We start from the raw sequence: 17,275 nt of genomic DNA, 5'->3' as shown, positions 1-17,275 counted from the left end.
AGTCTGCGTCCGATATTACATCGCAAACAAATGGGTATAACAGAAAGAACTGAGGTGTTTCATCTAACCGCCGTTGTTCAGCATATAGACTCAGACTCTTGTTTTAATATTATTGAATTATTAATTTTCAAGAAAATTTCAAGTTATTATTATGTTGATGTTTATGCTACCCGGAGTGTTTCAGAACAAACATAGGCGTTTAATTAGAAGAGTGACAAAGGTAAATGAACGCGTGCGTGCGTACCAGCCGTGTACATGACCTGGTCACTCTGCTGTCTGTAGACAGCAGCAAAAGCAACATAGGTAAATGCTAAAAATTCTGACATTTCTTTCCATGGTTTGAATGACCTCGGTCACCTTGTCACGTATGTGTTGCGTTTGCACATGTGAAACCATTTAGCTTTGATCACATGACATGCGCAGGATAAGTGACTGCAGAACACACCCTTTTAATGTCCGTTTCGTAAATAAAGTGAACGTCACTTCATTGATGAAAGTTGGCAACCCGCCTTGTTTGACCGTTGTTTACAAAACTGTTTAATTTAACCTTGCATATAGCACATGTCTGCTTTGAAATTTGTTGTTGAATGCTTGAACTCACAGCTCTACGGAAGCCTACTAGGGCTTCTCTCGCTGTTATTGGGCTTCTTGTATCTTGAAAATTCAACATAGTAGCTCCAGCTATGTGACGGCACACTATTATTAATCTATTCTGGACCAGACAATCCAATGATTGACATGGAGAGCATCGACCACGCTGTAGTCAGTACTATGAGTGAGTATGTTTAGTTTTGCGCCGCACTCAGCAATATTCCAGCTATACGGCAGCGGTCTGTAGATAATCGAGTCTGGGCCAGACAATCCAGTGATCAACAACATGAGCATCGATCTGCACAGTTGGGAACCGATGGCATGTGTCAACTAAGTCAGCGAGCGTGACCACCCGATCCCATTAGTCGCCTCTTACAACAAGCGTAGTCGCCTTTTATGGCAAGCATGGGTTGCTGAAGGCCTATTCTACCCCGGGACCTTCACGGGTCAGTCAATACTATGACACAGTACTTTTGGTATTATGGTGATCATGAGTTTTATGGTGTGCATATACAATGTGAACGACCCCATATGATTAATGTACACCCCCTTAAAATCATCACCACCCCACCTTACCATAACTTATGAACAGTGAGTGAGTATGGCGTTACTCCGCTTTTGAAAATATTCCAGCACCATCAGGGTAGGAGACACCAGAAATGGGCTTCACACATTTTACCTATGGGGAGAATTGGGTTCTATGACATGACGATTGAATGCTTTAACCACTTGGCCACTACCACCTCCATGTCGAAAGATAACAAAGCATGATCTTTATATTGCTTTGTACTAGCGATGTTGATTCAGTCATATGGAAAGCAGGAAATTGAAGGGCAGACATATTTTAAATACGACTGATGTCATGACAACGGGATGATGATGTATCACAATAAACGGTGGGTACATAACAGAGAGAGCCACCATTCTTAAAGAATGAGGACTGTCTTAATGGATATACAATTTTTTGTTCTTATTCAAATCAATTAGAGAGCTTTGAGGATAGTTCTGGGTTACTGTAGTCAAAGGATATTAATTACGAGTTCTTCAAAAATGTTTACTGTCAACCTTAGATTTGCAGCTAATTTGGACTTGTTTATAAACACCTGTAAATATTCTGGTTAAAATCAGTCTTCAGCAATCCATGCTCTTGTAAAACGCTACTAAAGTAAGGAGTGGTCAGGATTGTTGACTTGCTTCGTATCCCAGTTGCGTAATTGATGCTCATGCTATTGATCACAGAAGTTTAAGATCCTGACTTGATTATTAACAGACTGCCATATAGCTGGAATATTGCCGTGTGCAGTGATAAACAGAACCCTTAACTGTCTTTTGGAAACAAACCACGAGTAGTCAGAAGAAAAAGGATTCGTAAGAATAATAGTTGGACTACTCCTGAGAGCTGGTTAAAAAAAAGAGAAACCTATTATGGTTATTGTCATTTTCCAAGAAGAGACCCCACTCGTGGTTTGTTGGTAGTCGGTAACATTTTCACTGTAAATCTTCATTGTTTACCAACCTAACACTGAAAATGAAGCCCAGAAAGGTTATGTTGGTTTGGGTGTGGTGTTGACAAAAACCTTTCATGAAAGCTGTCAGTTTGTTAAGCAAAAGCAACATAAACACCTTTGATCATATTTATTTGTGTGACAACAAGTGACATAAAATGATAACAATCAACATTTACAAAGAGACATGAAACTTCCCTTAGCACAGTGACCAGTAAACATAATATCTAACAGGGCAATCTGAATTCTAACCTGGATCTTCACCTGTACTGAATACAGTGAATTTTGTCTAGATTTACTCATTGCATCTCTGTCAAATTCTAGCTACATCAGACCATGATGATCCTCATCTTCAGTAACCAATGCCTGTTGTGATAAGAAATTTACGGATCGGGTGTTCAGACTTGCTGACTACATGTCATGTCTGTGGAGATCGATGTTCATGTTGTTGATCACTGGATTGTCTGGTCCAGACTCAATTATTTACTGATCGCTGTCACATAGCTGGGATATATCTGAGTGGGTTGTAAATCTAAACTCACTCACTCTAACAGTGCAAGGGGTGAAAAGTATCATAAGTACTTTCATAGGATGGGACTGAACAGGAAGTATAGACATGTTTATATATCAACTTAAAGTTGTATATCTAAATCTCCATAGTGCTGTAAAGATACAGTATCAGCTTGACGAGTATTATTTTGGCCATCTGCACAGCCATGTGCTGGTCAGCTGCGTGTACTTCTACCTAAGGCCAGTCGGCCTGGGAATTCCCATTATGAAGGAGATAGGCTAACCACAGACATACCATAGTACCACACAGGTTTGCCTCATAGTCAGTATTATGCATGTATATGATAAAGTCTAGTTGTAAGAGGACACCTCGCACAGCAGCAATTCACAACAATTCACCTCACCGCTGTCTGACCTGGTGTCTGCAATACTTGAATGTAGTTTTATATGTAGATGCCAAACATAGTGTTGTGGACCCACTGATGGACTTCTGTATTTGAAGAGACAGTATCTCAACTATCACTGCTATGGGAGCTCACATGTTTGATGATGTGTCAACTTGCTGTTTAGGCTTAAAACTATATGATCTATCACCAAACCTGTGACCATCCAGATTAGAATAGCAATCCATGCTAAGAGGGCACTAACAGGAAGTCAGACTCGCTTGGTTGACACATTCTATTGCTTACATTGATGCTCATCACTGGACTGTCTGATCCAGGCTGGATAATCTACTGACAACCGTCATACAGCTGGAATATTGTTGAGTGCAGTGTTTTAACAACAAACAAATAAACAAAGTAAATTATTTGGATAGGAGGTGGTAGTCACATGGTGTTGTTGCAATGTAAAATAACAAGCAATGAAATAATGATGCTAGACACCAGCAATACTGAAACAACCTGGTTGGAGAATTTCAAAATGGCTTCCTCGCTGGCCTTGTATATTCGTGGTTAAAGCTTTCACTTGTCCCGAAGATCTGCGTTCAATTCCCCACATGAGCACTATGTGTAAAGCCCATTTCTGGCATCCCCTGCCGAGATACTGCTGGAATATAGCAAAAAGTGGTACAAAACTAAACCCATTCCCTCACTCACTAACATGACGAATTACCAAAGACTCTGGACTACCCTACCACTCCAACTGAGTGAGTGTGGTTTTATGCCACTGGAAATACAGCTGGGGACGCCAGAAATGAACATGGGCTTTATACATTGTACTGTCACAGGATCTAAACCTAGTCCTTTGGAAAATGACCAGCAAACACTACCCACCAGGCTACGCCTTAATAACAATATGACACTAAGAATCAAAGCCTGAAAATAGCATCAAAGATATAGTATGAACAGAAATTATTAAGAATTTAAAGACTGTAAATTTTTAATTTTTTAAACTCATTACTCACAAATTAAATGGGATATCAGCAAAATATAACTCCCGATTCAAAGACAGGGGAACAGTTAGTATTTTGACAAGTCGCCATGGGCAGCAATGCAGACTTCAAAGTGGCAGGGCATATTACTGATAAAAAAAGTTCGAAAGTCTTGGTGCATGCTGTCCCAATATCAGACCACACCCTCTTTCATCTCAACAATATTTGTCAGATTTTTCTAAATGACACTTTCCTTCATAAGTCGACTCATATTTTCTACTGGATTTAGGTCAGGGCTACAGCTTGGCCAGTATATTAATGTCATATTTTGGGTCCAAAACCCAGTCTGTGAATGCTTTGAACGAGGTTTGGGGTCATTGTTCTGCTGGAACATAAAAAAAATCTTCATAGAATACGAGGCCAGATGGAAATAAATGTCCCTCGAGAATACCTGTGTACCACTCTCTGTTCATATTCCCTTCAAACACACAGAGAGAAATTGCCCCTAACACAGACATGCCACCCAACACACTAAATTTCAGACTGTACTTTGGGTGATACAAAGGTTTTTTCCGTTTGTTTGGTCCATAATTTCAGTGTATTAGGAAACAGCCACACAGAACATTCAGCTGAGAAAAAATCGCATTGTCCCAGTTATATGCTATCAGCACCAGGTTCAACCTTTGCTATTTTGGTTAAGGTTACTGATTGGTAATATAAGTCCTTGACTTTTCTGCCAACCCATTGCATGCAGCTGAGTCCTAATTGTCACCTTACAGACAGCCACAGTTCCTGTATCAGTCATATCCAGACTTAAGTTTCCTTAACTCATTTGTTTGTTTTTAGAAACAAGAATACCAAGCCGCCTCCTGTCACTGACAGTCAATGTTCTGGGCCTATCCGCGCCTCCCTAGCTGGTGCTCAGTGCCATATCTATGTGCAATTTTTCCAAAACATGATAAACAGCATTCTCTTCCCTCAGTGGTTACCTGTCACATCTTCCTACGTAACCTCTGTTCTAATACGACCCTTTCATGGTGCGAGTGTTCAAGACAATCAGATTCAGTAGTGCAATCAGCGACCTTGTTTCAAAAGTGATCATTCGAAAGATCTCGGTAATTTCCGGATGCATCTTGAAAACTAGAACCTCTTCCCGAGCACGATACTCAAATGTTTCTTCTAGACAGAACTCAGTCATGTTATTTTTGTTTCTCCACATTGCTTGCATTGGTCGAGTTGAATCTAAGTTGAATCAATGTAACACCTGTTCTGATGGGACAGAAAAGAGGGAGATAAATCTGCTGCCATTTTTTGCCATTAGGGGATTTTATGAGAACCGCGAAATATGGCTGTATTAGAACAGAGGTACATAGGAAGATATGACAAGTAACTTCTGTGGGAAGAGAATGGATAAACAGTGGACAAAGGGATGCTTGAAATCACTAACGCTGATCTGATGTCCTTTTCATAATACTCTAAAATCAACTTCCTCTTCTCTAAATCATCCATACTAGGGATCACTGGAAACTAAACAAAGGGGGACAACTCTAAACAAACTAATGAAAAAGGATTAACAGAGTTATCTCTCTTGAATGAAACCACACACTTGATAACTGGTCAAGGTTGTTTATACTAGAAATCCAATTAAACATATTCCTCAAATTCTCAATAATTTCTGGTCACACTCTACATATCATACAAACTTGTCCCATGTTATATAATGCAGTTCTGACATAAACATTTACTTCATAAAATAATGTCACATATAAAAATGCAACTTACATGGTAATTATTATTCTAAAATATGCTTTCTAAAAATATGAAAACTATATTTTCAGTTTAGACAAATCAAGATAAATTGTGTTTGTGAAAAAGATACAAAAGAAGAAGTCAAAACTATCCTATATCATGAGTTGTTTGTGTGTGAAAAGTATGCATGAACAAATTAAATCCGAAAACCAATACTATAAAAAAAGGTGCAAAATTGCTCAATGTGTCCACATCAGCTGCATAAATATACATCCCCAACTACTGAATGAGGACACTGAACGACTGCAACTGGTTTATTATGTATATAATTGTTTAACCTGAAAAATAACATGAAATAACATACTGCATGTTTAACAAGATATCTGAAGCAACAACATATTACAATCACTTGTGCATTATAAGTTTATTTAGTCGCGAGTGGCCATGGGTTGATGTACCCTCTATATTTGTATTAGTTCCCTCTGAATGTATTGGCTCTGATAATTTTCATTTGGAACTGCCTTACATATTTGGTTTCTGGACATAGAAATTAGCTATGCTGCTCTCAAAGTAGACAAACAAATAGCTTCTGAATACATATATTTTTGAAAGGAACAAGAAATTACATTTAAATTGAAAAGGAGCTCGAAGGAGGCATCCTCGATGTCTCCAGGGTATACGTTCTGATATGTCTCCACTATATCGTGGATGCATCTACAGGTCAACCTGATAATTTTATTACCTGCCTTTGCTGGCCACCATTACAACCGAGCTTGCAAGTGTCAACAAAGATAGCGATTGCAGCTGTAATGGTTTGTTCATGGTGCGACTCAAATTTGGGGGAAATGATACAGACAAATGTACAGGTCCGAAACTTTAAAAACATATACATAAGGACCCCTTCTACGTCTTTCAGAGAACCTCTGCATGGCTTGTGCTGCCAAGTGTAATCTGCTAGATAATTTAAAAAGTGAGTTGTGATTGCTATGTTCAACTTCCCAGCGTAGACACCTGATTGGTTGAAAAGCCACCCAAGGGAGGTAAAAACTTCATTGGACTTCAATGCATCCAGGGTATAGGAGAGATTCATCAAGACATATGCCCTGGAGATATTGAGGATGTGAAGGAGTGGTAGATTCAGAAACTGAACTTGAAGAAAAAATACACTAGTTTAATCTTTTGGATTGCAGAAATGGCTGCTTAGCTGGGAAAGTAATGTGGTTCAGAGATTGTGAGACAGACTTCTCTTAATAGTTCTCTGTCTCATACTGTCTGAAACACTGATTGCTTAACCAGACATGACCTGACGTGACCTTATTTTGTGGGGTTGTGGTATTCTCATGTTGACAGGTACTGGCACAGCATGGGTTATGATTTAAAAAGGATTCAATAATAATTTACTGCTAGAATAATCTAATAATGAAACTCCACTGATGAGTGACCAACTGTTCCAGTAAGCCCCAGGTTTGCTCCTTATGACAAACAAGATTCCCTCTTGACCAGGTTGAAAGGCTTTCTTTGATCACATTCCTGGAAGTCAATGCCAGCCTTCTTCACAGAGGGATAACGTGTATCCAGAAGATGACCTTGGAATTAGGTCAATATGACCCCATGTTGTTTCAGTGCAGACAATGCAAGGTCTGCGACAATCTCTCGAGATCCAGATGCGTCAACCTCGGTGCACGCTGGATCACTCATTCTCTTGTAAGCTTCACATAATCTGCATGCAGAAAAAGATATTATCTTAAACACCATTTCATTCTGAAACCTTGGTTCTGTGATAAAAAATCTACAAAAAAAAGTATCAAGAGGACTGTCAGGATGAGACAGATTCAAAAATATAAAATATCATGCAGTCTAATTGAGTAAGCAAGTAAGTGTATATGTTTTTATGGGGAGAATCGAACGCAGGTCTTCTGAAGTAAAACAATACACATGGGCTGTCTGATTTTGTAAGAGTAAGTGGGTTTAGTTTCACACCGCTTTTAGCAATATTACAGCAATATCATGGCAGAGGACACCAGAAATGGGGTCCACACTTTGTAACCATTGTGGGGAATTGAACCACTTTTCATTTCCTCCAGAAACTTCCAAAGAAAAAAACAGATCTATGAATGCCCTTTTGGTTGTGAATGCTACTGAAACTAGTCTCCTAAAATGATCTAACATATGTAGAAAACAAAGAAAAACATTTTGCTTTCCTAACCTCTGTCTGAACAAGGCATCAGTGTCAAGAATTTTTTCTTCGTATGTCATTGCTTCATCTCGAAAGTTCATCCTCTGTTTGCGAACTTCCTCTGTCACATTCAAGAACAAAACCACACTTGGCCGAAGTAGGTCACATGGCCAGTTGTAGGTCACATGACCTAAAGGAGGCAGATCACTCAAGGACGTCTCATTGGCAATACCATAGGCAGCAGTGCTGTGCCAGAATCTGAGGCAGAAGAATTTCCAGTGCATCAGACTGAAAGTACTTAATAGAACAGTGATTAAAGGCACAATTTCACACATTTTCAACAATATTTTGGCCAATATTAAAATATAGGAGCAAATGCACTCACTTAAACTTTCTATTGATGCAATAAAAGACTACTCCCTAAAAACTTTCCTGAAATTGATTACTGAAACTTTGAGGTGAACAGATTACAAACAGTCGAAACTTGATACTGTGCCTTTAAGTTAGTATGGTTTTACACAGCAACAATCCAGCAATATCACAGCTGGGGGTCACCAAAATTTGGCTTCACACACTGTACCATATTGGGAACCATACCTGAGTGATCTCTAAAATACCCCAAAACCACTTCTAGATTATTTAAATAACTTTAGTTCTTGGTTTTCCAGATTAGTCCAGCAATCACGGAAAAGTGCAGATCAACTTGAATTTTCCAGCAACTTGATATGCCATAAACATAGAAATGATGCAGGTTTATCTTCTGAGCATGTTACCTGTCCATGACAACAGCTTTTTGTTGACATTCCTTGGCAATCTGAATGGCCACGACATAGTTTCCCAGTGAGTAGTAAGCCCTGCGGACAATTTCCGGCATGGCATCAAAGAATTTCCTTAGATGTTGAATACATGGGGGTGGAGTGTGGTATCTCACTGCTTGCATCTTGCGTTCCAGAGTTTCTGTCAAAGTTGTCTTTCCTTGAATGCAAGAACAGTTAAATCAGCTGGTTGTTTCATGCTTACAATGCCATGCAAAGTTACATTTCAAGGTGCAGTTTTACCAATTGCACTAGTGTATGTTAGAAATGGCTGGTGCAGGTTACCTTCAGTAACAGGTTGCACTTAGAACATGTATTGAAAAAAATACATATATATCAAAACTGTTAATGATCATAAATGAAAGGTTTAAAAATATTTTCTCATTTAACCAAATAAAAAAAGCACCAAAATAACCCCAAAACCTAAGAATAGGAATTACAACAAATCTTTTTGGCTATATGTCTGTACCAGATAAATCATGTGATCAACAGTATGAACGTCAATCTTCACAACTGGGATATGATGACAAGAGTCAACCAAGTCAGCATGACTGACCACCTGTTAGTTGCCTCATACGACAAGCGGTTAGCCGAAGATTCTAACCAGTAACTTTGAAGGTCAGGTTAGGGAAGAGTACATGTAATTCTAAACTGGGACTTCACTGGCTGGACACACAAAGGAGGACCAGACAGTTCTTGAAGTACCTGCTGCATCCATTCCTTCCACCACAACAAAAGGATGCTTCAGCTGAGACTGAAGTGATTCAATGCTGAAGTTCCCAGGTAGTTCCTTTCTTCCAACTGCTAATAACTCCTGGACTTCTGGCATGTCAGACACCTGGCAACACATGATCATGTGTCAACTAGGGCTGTATCATCCTTGTCATGATAAATTTAGTTACATTTTCAATATTAATATTTCATATTTTATAACAGTCCATGAAAAGATCAATATTTTTTTTATTCTCTGACATTAAAAAGTCATAAATTCCCATCTCTGTGCATGAAAATTAATCATTTATAACTCTGATAACAAAAAAAAGAACCATGACACAATTGCAAAAATGTAAACGATACATAAACACATCTAAAATGATATCTTAAAATATCAATACAGTTTTGAATTTATTGATAATTTTATCATCTACAAAAAGTATTGATGCATCAATGCACATGGCTTCCCTGGTGTCAACACTTAAACATGGGATTCAGTCTCAAACTCATAGAAAATACCAGTGGAAATGTTGGTAAAAGTTGTTCTCATAGCACACTGACTGACATTTCCCCTTATCAACTCTAAAGGCCATTCAAAGAACAGAAATTCTAGAAATGCCAGAAAACAACATTTTTACGCCATGTTTTTGTTGTTATAACTTGCATTATGATTTCCAAGCCCCATGCTGGGATTCAAACCACAGACCTTGTGATCCGACCTGGTGATTCCACGCCCTGCTACTTACTCCAAAGACAACAAAAGGCATGTCCTGAGCTGCATTGCAGGGTACTGTGACTTGTTTTGCTCAAACTGAGTGAGTGTGAGTGATTATGCTTTTACACAGCTTTTATTTCAGCAATATCAGCACTATTTCAGCAATATGACAGTGGTGACAACAGGAATGTTCTTAACACATTGTACCCATGTGGGCAATCGAAGCTGAGACTTCACTGTGATGAGTAAATGCTTTAACTATAAGGCTACTATACTTTCAACTTTGGTAGATAATTTAGCCAAGTATATATGGTAACAACTTTTAAACTAACCCAATCACTTTCTACTAATCCTTAAAGGTAACTTAGTCATGTAAATGTGTTCTTTGTTGTCTAGCACTTAAGTATATCAACATTTCTCTTCTCTGGTAACTGCTGCTATTTTATACTAATGCTCAGTATATACTCATGGTAACAAATAAGGGAACACATGAATGTACAAGTGTTCCATTGTTCTTTCTTCACAAGGTATGTATTGGACTGTGGGAGAAATTTTGGAAATATATGAAGGAACACTTGTGCCTTCCCTTCTTTGTGTCGAAGAGTATATATAATTTTGTTAGAAACAAACAATGACTTCTATGTTGAAAGAGAGACCCAATAAGAAAGGGGAGACTCAGACTACACTTTTTTCATTTTGGGCTTTAGCATTTCAGAAGGAGCAAGGCAGCAGGGAAAATATAGCTGCTTGGCAATCGTGAGACAAATTCCTGTCTTCTCAACTATGTATGAGAGTCATTAGCAACGTACTTACTGCAGCTAATTTAGATGTCCTTCTTATTTCAATTTACAGGAGGTTAGGGTGTTTCGGTTAACAATCTAATTATTATTTTGATTGTATATCTGTAGAACAATGTGTAAATAAATCCACCAGATATGCAATGCTTTAAGTACATTGTATACTTAATGTTATGACACTGGTATGGATTATGATTTCTAATAACTCCAGTAAACTGTTAAAATGATTTGGTAGGCAGTGTCAGTCGTATTTCAGTATACTATCATGTTTGAGTAGATGAATTAGTGTGTACTTAGTTCTATATGTTTTACATATCTCTACAGACTTTCTGTAGTTATCAATATGAAAGTTATGGACACATTGTAGATAACTTTATGCTGTTGAGTGCATAGCTGTTCACGAATATTCCTCAGATTATTTAATTGTTAGTTTACTTTATACAAGTGTTATACTTAAACAACAAAATTCTGATAAATTGGAAGTATGTTTCTACAATTGAAATTAACATATTTTGAAACCTTCATTTGACTGATTTTGAAAATAACTAGATGTGAAATTCAGAAACAAGTTTTTTATGTGAGCGATGTATAATCATTGGATTCTTCTACTTTACAAGCAGAGGTTATCAGTAAGTGTACCTGCATTTTTCACTCATGAAAAACATAGTGGAGGGTAGGTGCAACAATGTAATTTTGAAGTTAGTCCAACTGATTTCCATATTTACTTGAAGGAAACTATCTTAAATGACAAGCATGGGTTTGCTGAAGACCAGTTGTAAGATCTAAGGGTCTTGAGAGAATTTGACAATTAATGAAACTTTATTACAAAAACAATGCTCCGTGATGTTAGACTGTTATGTGCTCCTCTCAGTATTCAGTCATCTCTATCTATGCATTGTCATTGAAAAAAACTGGTGGTCCAAATACAGAACCTTTAATCTCTTCAATGCATGTCTTATTATACTTACCCTGTTTAAAACATCCATTGTTCTTTCATAACTGTGAAACACGGGGCTAAACGTTGTGTTCCTGAACATGGGAGGAATGCGGTATTTCTTTGTACTGTCAGTTGTGGGACAGTCAAGACGAAAACAACTTTTGACGTCTGCTGCATCAGATTCCATTATCGTCTGCTCTAAAACGTTCGTCCGATCTCTTTGAACAAATCTGTAAACACGCAAATCTTCTGTTTTGCTAATGTCAGCGAGAGATTGGCTCTTCTTTCCGGGTGTATTCTGTTTAGAACAAAAAAATAAACACCTTTTGAGATCTGGAGATTTACTGCTGTCCTGTCGTGTTCCGAGAACAAGATAGTGATCGTCTGAAGAAATCGATCGCTTCAGTCTGTATAAAGCAATACATGATTTTATATATCCTGTGACTGAATCAGAACATTGCAACGTTGTTGTCTCCACAACAAGGAGAGAATTTTCTGTAACTGTGTCAGGTAGACATGACGATATTTGAATTCTAATTTCGTGCAATTCTGAAGCATGTCTCATGTCAGCACTTCCCGTTTCTTTCAAATAAGCAGGTTTGTCCGCAAATGGCGCGTAATAAGTAATATTATCCATGCTTAGACGATCATGCCCTGATTTTGCCAAGAGACACAGGCACCTGCATGATTTTTTAGACGCCCGACAGAAATTCGTAAACACATTCATTGACAGCCATATAAGGGGAAGTCACTCTCGTTTCTTGGAACTCGCACTGCAGGTTTTACATGGAAAGGCAATTTAAGCAGATCGTTTTCAGTGAATTCCATTGTTGAGTTTCGAACATTATTGATCATTTCAGTTTTATATTCGTTTCCATTTTCTATTGAGGGTTACCCCCCAAAAAAAATAAATAAATAAACAAGAGTTAACAAAATCTGAACAAAACGCACAAGCTGAATAGGGAATTTAAAATTAAGATGAAAAAATTCAGAGCAAATTAAGATGGGCAAGGGGGTCATTGCTTCCGGACATTGCATGAGTTGTGGGTGAGGGGTTTTACTTACTGCATACAGAAGTTTTAGTGTGTGTGTTTGTGTGTGCTCTCTCTCTCTCTCTCTCTCTGTGTGTGTGTTTGTGTGTGTGTGTGAGAGAGAGAGACTGAGAGATTCCCTTCTCCATAATAAACGATTTACCAGCAACAGTCCCACCCCTAGCCATAAATTATTATCGGTTCCTTAATGAACATTTACACATTTACTAGTGCATTCAGTCGATCGTGTCTCTATAGGGCCTTTAACGAAATTAATTCTCTCTTCCTCATTGTGTAATAATAATGTATTAGTTCTCGCTGAACAGTGTGTGTCTACGCTGTTGTGTGCAAAACCGATCAATGACCTACTTTTAAATAGTGGGAAGATTGCAGAGCAGCGTTCAATGCAACTGAGTATGGACTCACGTCGCACTTAGGACTGGTTCATCAATAGCACGACGGGGCACACCAGACATGGGTCTTCGCAAATTATAGCCTAACCATGCGGGGAATCGAACCCGGTTTTTGCTTCGTGACGAGTGAAAGCTTTATCACAAGGCTATCCCGCTGATCCAGTGCAACTGTGCGATGTGTATTTACCTGTGGCTGCTACATCGACTTGCTGCTGCTCTAGTTTTATGACCAAAAGCTTTTTTGCATCAACACACGATGACAGACAAACCGTTCTATTTCATAAGCCGAGAAGACCAAATACGTAAAACCAACGCTTTTCAGGTGCTGGAAGTTTCGCTTTCGGTTCCACAAAACATAAGGTATTCCCGTCATTCGGTAACCACGTGATCACGTTTCGCCGAACATGTCATTCTGCGATAGCATAAAACGTAAAATGCACACAACTAGCTGTCAGATGCAAGCTTGCCGGAAACATTCGTCGACAACATGACAGGTTTCTTAATAGTGATTGCATCTCTCTACATGCTCCGATCATTCATACAGCGGTTTTGGGAATGGCTTACGGGAACTGTAAACACGGGTAGACTAACCGACACGGCAGGAGGCGAGCCGGTGGCATGTTCCCGTCTCAACTCAACACTGACCCCTGTGAGCGTCAACTACCACTTCACGCGACGATGCAACTACAAATGCGGATTTTGTTTTCACACTGCCAAGACGTCGTTTGTTCTCCCTTTGGATGAAGCTAAGAGAGGACTCAAAGCTCTCAGGGATGCAGGTAGAATCAATGAATCAGTTTTACTCACATCAAAAATACAACCAGCAGTCGTAAAATTGTCCATTTTTAGATAATAATGGTGCTAAAAATACATTTTTACTCCATTATGTGACTGATCCTTCACTCATTTGCCTGCATTATGGAGGAATTAAAATACACTCCGAAACGTATGCATGTAGATATATATGTACGCACGCACGCACGCACGCATACGTACACACACGTAACCAATTCCCCGTAAAGTGCAGCATTTATTAATATTGCTGTGGCACTTAAACTGTAGCCTCAGGAGTTGGGATTTGTATTTAAAAATACGTTTGCTGTTAAATAGCAATCCAAGGGCATCGCAAACAAAGTTACATGACACACCTTCATGCTTATCTGACTATTCACAGATGTTCATATGGGCTGACTTCATGACAAAATGCTTGTCGCCAGACGAGGTACCTATCTGTACAATGCAGCCCACGATAGAGTATCCTGAAAAAGTCTTTTTAGTATCATTTATAAATATTCTATAATTTTTTTTTCTTTCAAGAGAAGATAAAGAATGGCGAGTAAATATACTTTTAAAAAATAAACTCATGGGCAAAAGAAACTTATCACCCGACATTATTTGTGTTAAAAACGACAAAAACAAAAAAATGTCAGAAAGAATGTTTATATAAGAAAGATAAGCCATTTACACAGCAAAAACTGTATTTGTTGATGCCCTGTCAATGTTCATGCATGCAGGAAGTGAGGTAGATGACACATGGGGTGGACGTGAAAGTTTACACAGAGGATTGCATTCACAGAGTGTGTGGAAAACTGAATCTTGGAAGTGTCTGAGCACTCAGTACCTAGTGTGTCCACCCCTTGAATCAATGCACGCTAGTACACGTCTCCGCATTGATGTCGTCAAACGCCTGATGACGTCAGGAGGAATCCTCTGCCACAGTTCCAAGAGAACTTGCTCCAATTGTTGGCGATTTGCTGGTGGTTGCTGTCGTTGTCTTAGCTGTCTGTCGAGATGATCCCAGAGGTGTTCAATGGGATTCATGTCTGGGGAACGTGCTGGCCAGGGCAAAACGTTGATGTTGGCGTTGTTGAGGTAATCTTCAACGATTCTGGCAGTATGCGGACGTGCATTGTCCTGTTGCAAAAGAACACCTCTTGGCTGTTGACGCACAAAGGGCAAAACAACTGGCCTCAAGACTTCGTCCCTATACCTTTGGGCTGTCAGATTTCCATGCAGGATGACAAGCTGTGTCCTCTGATCAGCACAAATCCCACCCCACACCATGATACCACCTCCTCCAAATGGGTGCACCTCTTGAATGCAGTTCCTCGCCAATCGCTCACCTCTACGTCGGTATACACGGGCTCGGCCATCATTTCTGTACAAGTTGAAACGACTTTCATCAGTGAAGAGCACTCTCTGCCAGTCACGTCGCTGCCACCGACGTACTGTTCGTGCCCACTGCAGCCGACGTTGACAATGTTGGCGGGTCAAGGGCATTCCACGGAATGGACGGCGAGCTCTGATACCAGCAGCACGGAGACGTCTTAGTACGGTTCGTCTGCTGATGCGGTGTCCCAAGGCTGTGGTCGCCGTTGACGTCGCTGTGACGAATCTGTTCCGTAGGTGTATCGTACGGATATGGCGGTCTTCGGCGGGCGTCGTAACCCTTGGTCTACCTGATCTTGGACGGTCAGTGGTCTGACCTGTCTGCTGAAAACGTCTCAGGAGGTTGCTGATTGTTGCCTGGCTGCAGTGGAATGTTCTGGCAATCTGAGGTTGTGACGCCCCCATATGGGCCATACCGATGGCCCTATTGCGTTGCTCCGATGACAGTCGTGGCATAACTTTGATATGCTTTTTGATAATGCATGATTGCACTGTCGAACAGCTGTATTTATGCAACCAATGTGCACGAGAACTTTTGGTTACACTCAAAAAACCTTTTTCACTGTTTTTCGTGCTTTCACGAAAATCACAATATCTCGGGTTTTTTGCTTGCTACTCAGCTTAAAAATGTGTTTTAGCGAATGTTTTCTCAGTATGTTTTACCTAGTTCAGTTTTGTTTAGAAGCGTAAATGGAAATTTTAAAGTGATAAGTTTCTTTTGCCCATGAGTTTAGATTACCATTTTCACATTGTCGCTGGTATATGCGTAATCTACTCTACTCTTGAATTAACAGTATTTAGAACACGCAGATACACGGTTAAAGTTAAAATGATGCGAAATAGCTGAAGAAGTAATTAGGAACATGTGTTAAAGCTAAACAGCCGATAACTCCAGATGTCTTTTCAATAAAAGCAAAGTTAGAGTTTATATCTTTCAGTTTTAAGGATGTAATCTATGTGACCTACAGACATAGATATACAACATAAAATTCCGGAAATAACCGGCAACAGCGGGTCAACTGCTTCAACGGGATGGCGCAAACTGCAGTAATATGTCACAGATAAAACACACAGAGAGTCTGTGACACTCAATACACGTAAATGTAATCCCTGTCATGAAATATACGTGATGTGATCCACTTGACAGCTACAATGCATTCTTTTCATAGACAACTAATACCTATCAACAATACAATACTGATCATACAAAGTCCGGCTAATGTTATATCAATGACTTTGCTAGGATATGTTTGCACGTTGTTTTGTAATAGTTAATGATAATCAGTCATTGTAAGCTACAGAGCTATTATACAATGACGGGTAACGTAGATGACCTACTGTCATGTTTCTGGAAGTTCTTCAGTTTCCTCATCTGGCGCCCTTTCTTAACAGGAATATTACATGGATTTCTGGTCAGTGGTGGATAATATTATGTGAAAGACACAATTTTATTCCAGACTTGCAATTAAAGAGACTAATCACTTCATCTAAACCAACATCTTGCTCGCTAGACCCACCACCCACAAAATTCCTATTGGGATTAGTGGACGTTCTTCTTCCCGTGATAACAAAGATTGTAAATACCAGCTTGGCCACTGGAAAGGTGCTATCATGCTTCAAAGAGGCAGTTATCAAGCCACAAATCAAGAAACCAGCTCTTGACGCTCTTGACAGCTCAGACCTTGAGCAACTACCGCCCGGTATCCAACCTGACATTCATGTCAAAGATTCTAGAAAAAGTTTTTAAAGCACAGCTCGTGGAACATCTTCAAAAGTCTAAT

General features: G+C 39.3%; 2 protein-coding genes across 2 annotated transcripts in view; one reads left to right on the top strand and one right to left on the bottom strand.

Moving 5' to 3' along the window:
• Positions 1 to 2,211: 2,211 nt before the first annotated feature.
• LOC137256437 (UMP-CMP kinase 2, mitochondrial-like) lies at positions 2,212 to 13,699 on the bottom strand. The gene is made up of 6 exons (XM_067794280.1): positions 13,513 to 13,699; positions 11,913 to 12,179; positions 9,424 to 9,556; positions 8,677 to 8,878; positions 7,934 to 8,161; positions 2,212 to 7,447 (listed from the first exon to the last, which is right to left on the bottom strand). The coding sequence occupies exons 2-6, from the start codon at positions 12,066 to 12,068 to the stop codon at positions 7,321 to 7,323; spliced, it is 846 nt and encodes a 281-aa protein (XP_067650381.1). The 5' UTR covers positions 12,069 to 12,179; positions 13,513 to 13,699; the 3' UTR covers positions 2,212 to 7,320.
• Positions 13,700 to 13,734: 35 nt separating this feature from the next.
• LOC137256436 (S-adenosylmethionine-dependent nucleotide dehydratase RSAD2-like) overlaps positions 13,735 to 17,275 on the top strand; it is an 83,845-nt gene continuing 80,304 nt past the window's right edge. Inside the window, exon 1 of the mRNA XM_067794279.1 lies at positions 13,735 to 14,104. Coding sequence (XP_067650380.1) covers positions 13,813 to 14,104 — 292 coding nt within the window. The 5' untranslated portion in view covers positions 13,735 to 13,812. The remainder of the gene's footprint in view (positions 14,105 to 17,275) is intronic.

Source organism: Haliotis asinina, chromosome 11 (genome assembly GCF_037392515.1).
Source record: "Haliotis asinina isolate JCU_RB_2024 chromosome 11, JCU_Hal_asi_v2, whole genome shotgun sequence".
Lineage (NCBI taxonomy): Eukaryota > Metazoa > Mollusca > Gastropoda > Lepetellida > Haliotidae > Haliotis > Haliotis asinina.
The sequence above is the reverse complement of the archived record's forward strand: the minus strand, read 5'-3'. Positions and strand labels throughout refer to the sequence as shown.

Excerpts from the sequence above, each read along its gene's own strand:
- LOC137256437 (XM_067794280.1), bottom strand. The coding sequence starts at position 12,068 with ATGGAATCTGATGCAGCAGACGTCAAAAGTTGTTTTCGTCTTGACTGT. Across the intron at positions 9,557-11,912 it reads CAATGGATGTTTTAAACAGG|GTGTCTGACATGCCAGAAGT; the intron begins GTAAGTATAATA and ends ATGTGTTGCCAG. Across the intron at positions 7,448-7,933 it reads GATGCCTTGTTCAGACAGAG|ATTATGTGAAGCTTACAAGA; the intron begins GTTAGGAAAGCA and ends TTCTGCATGCAG.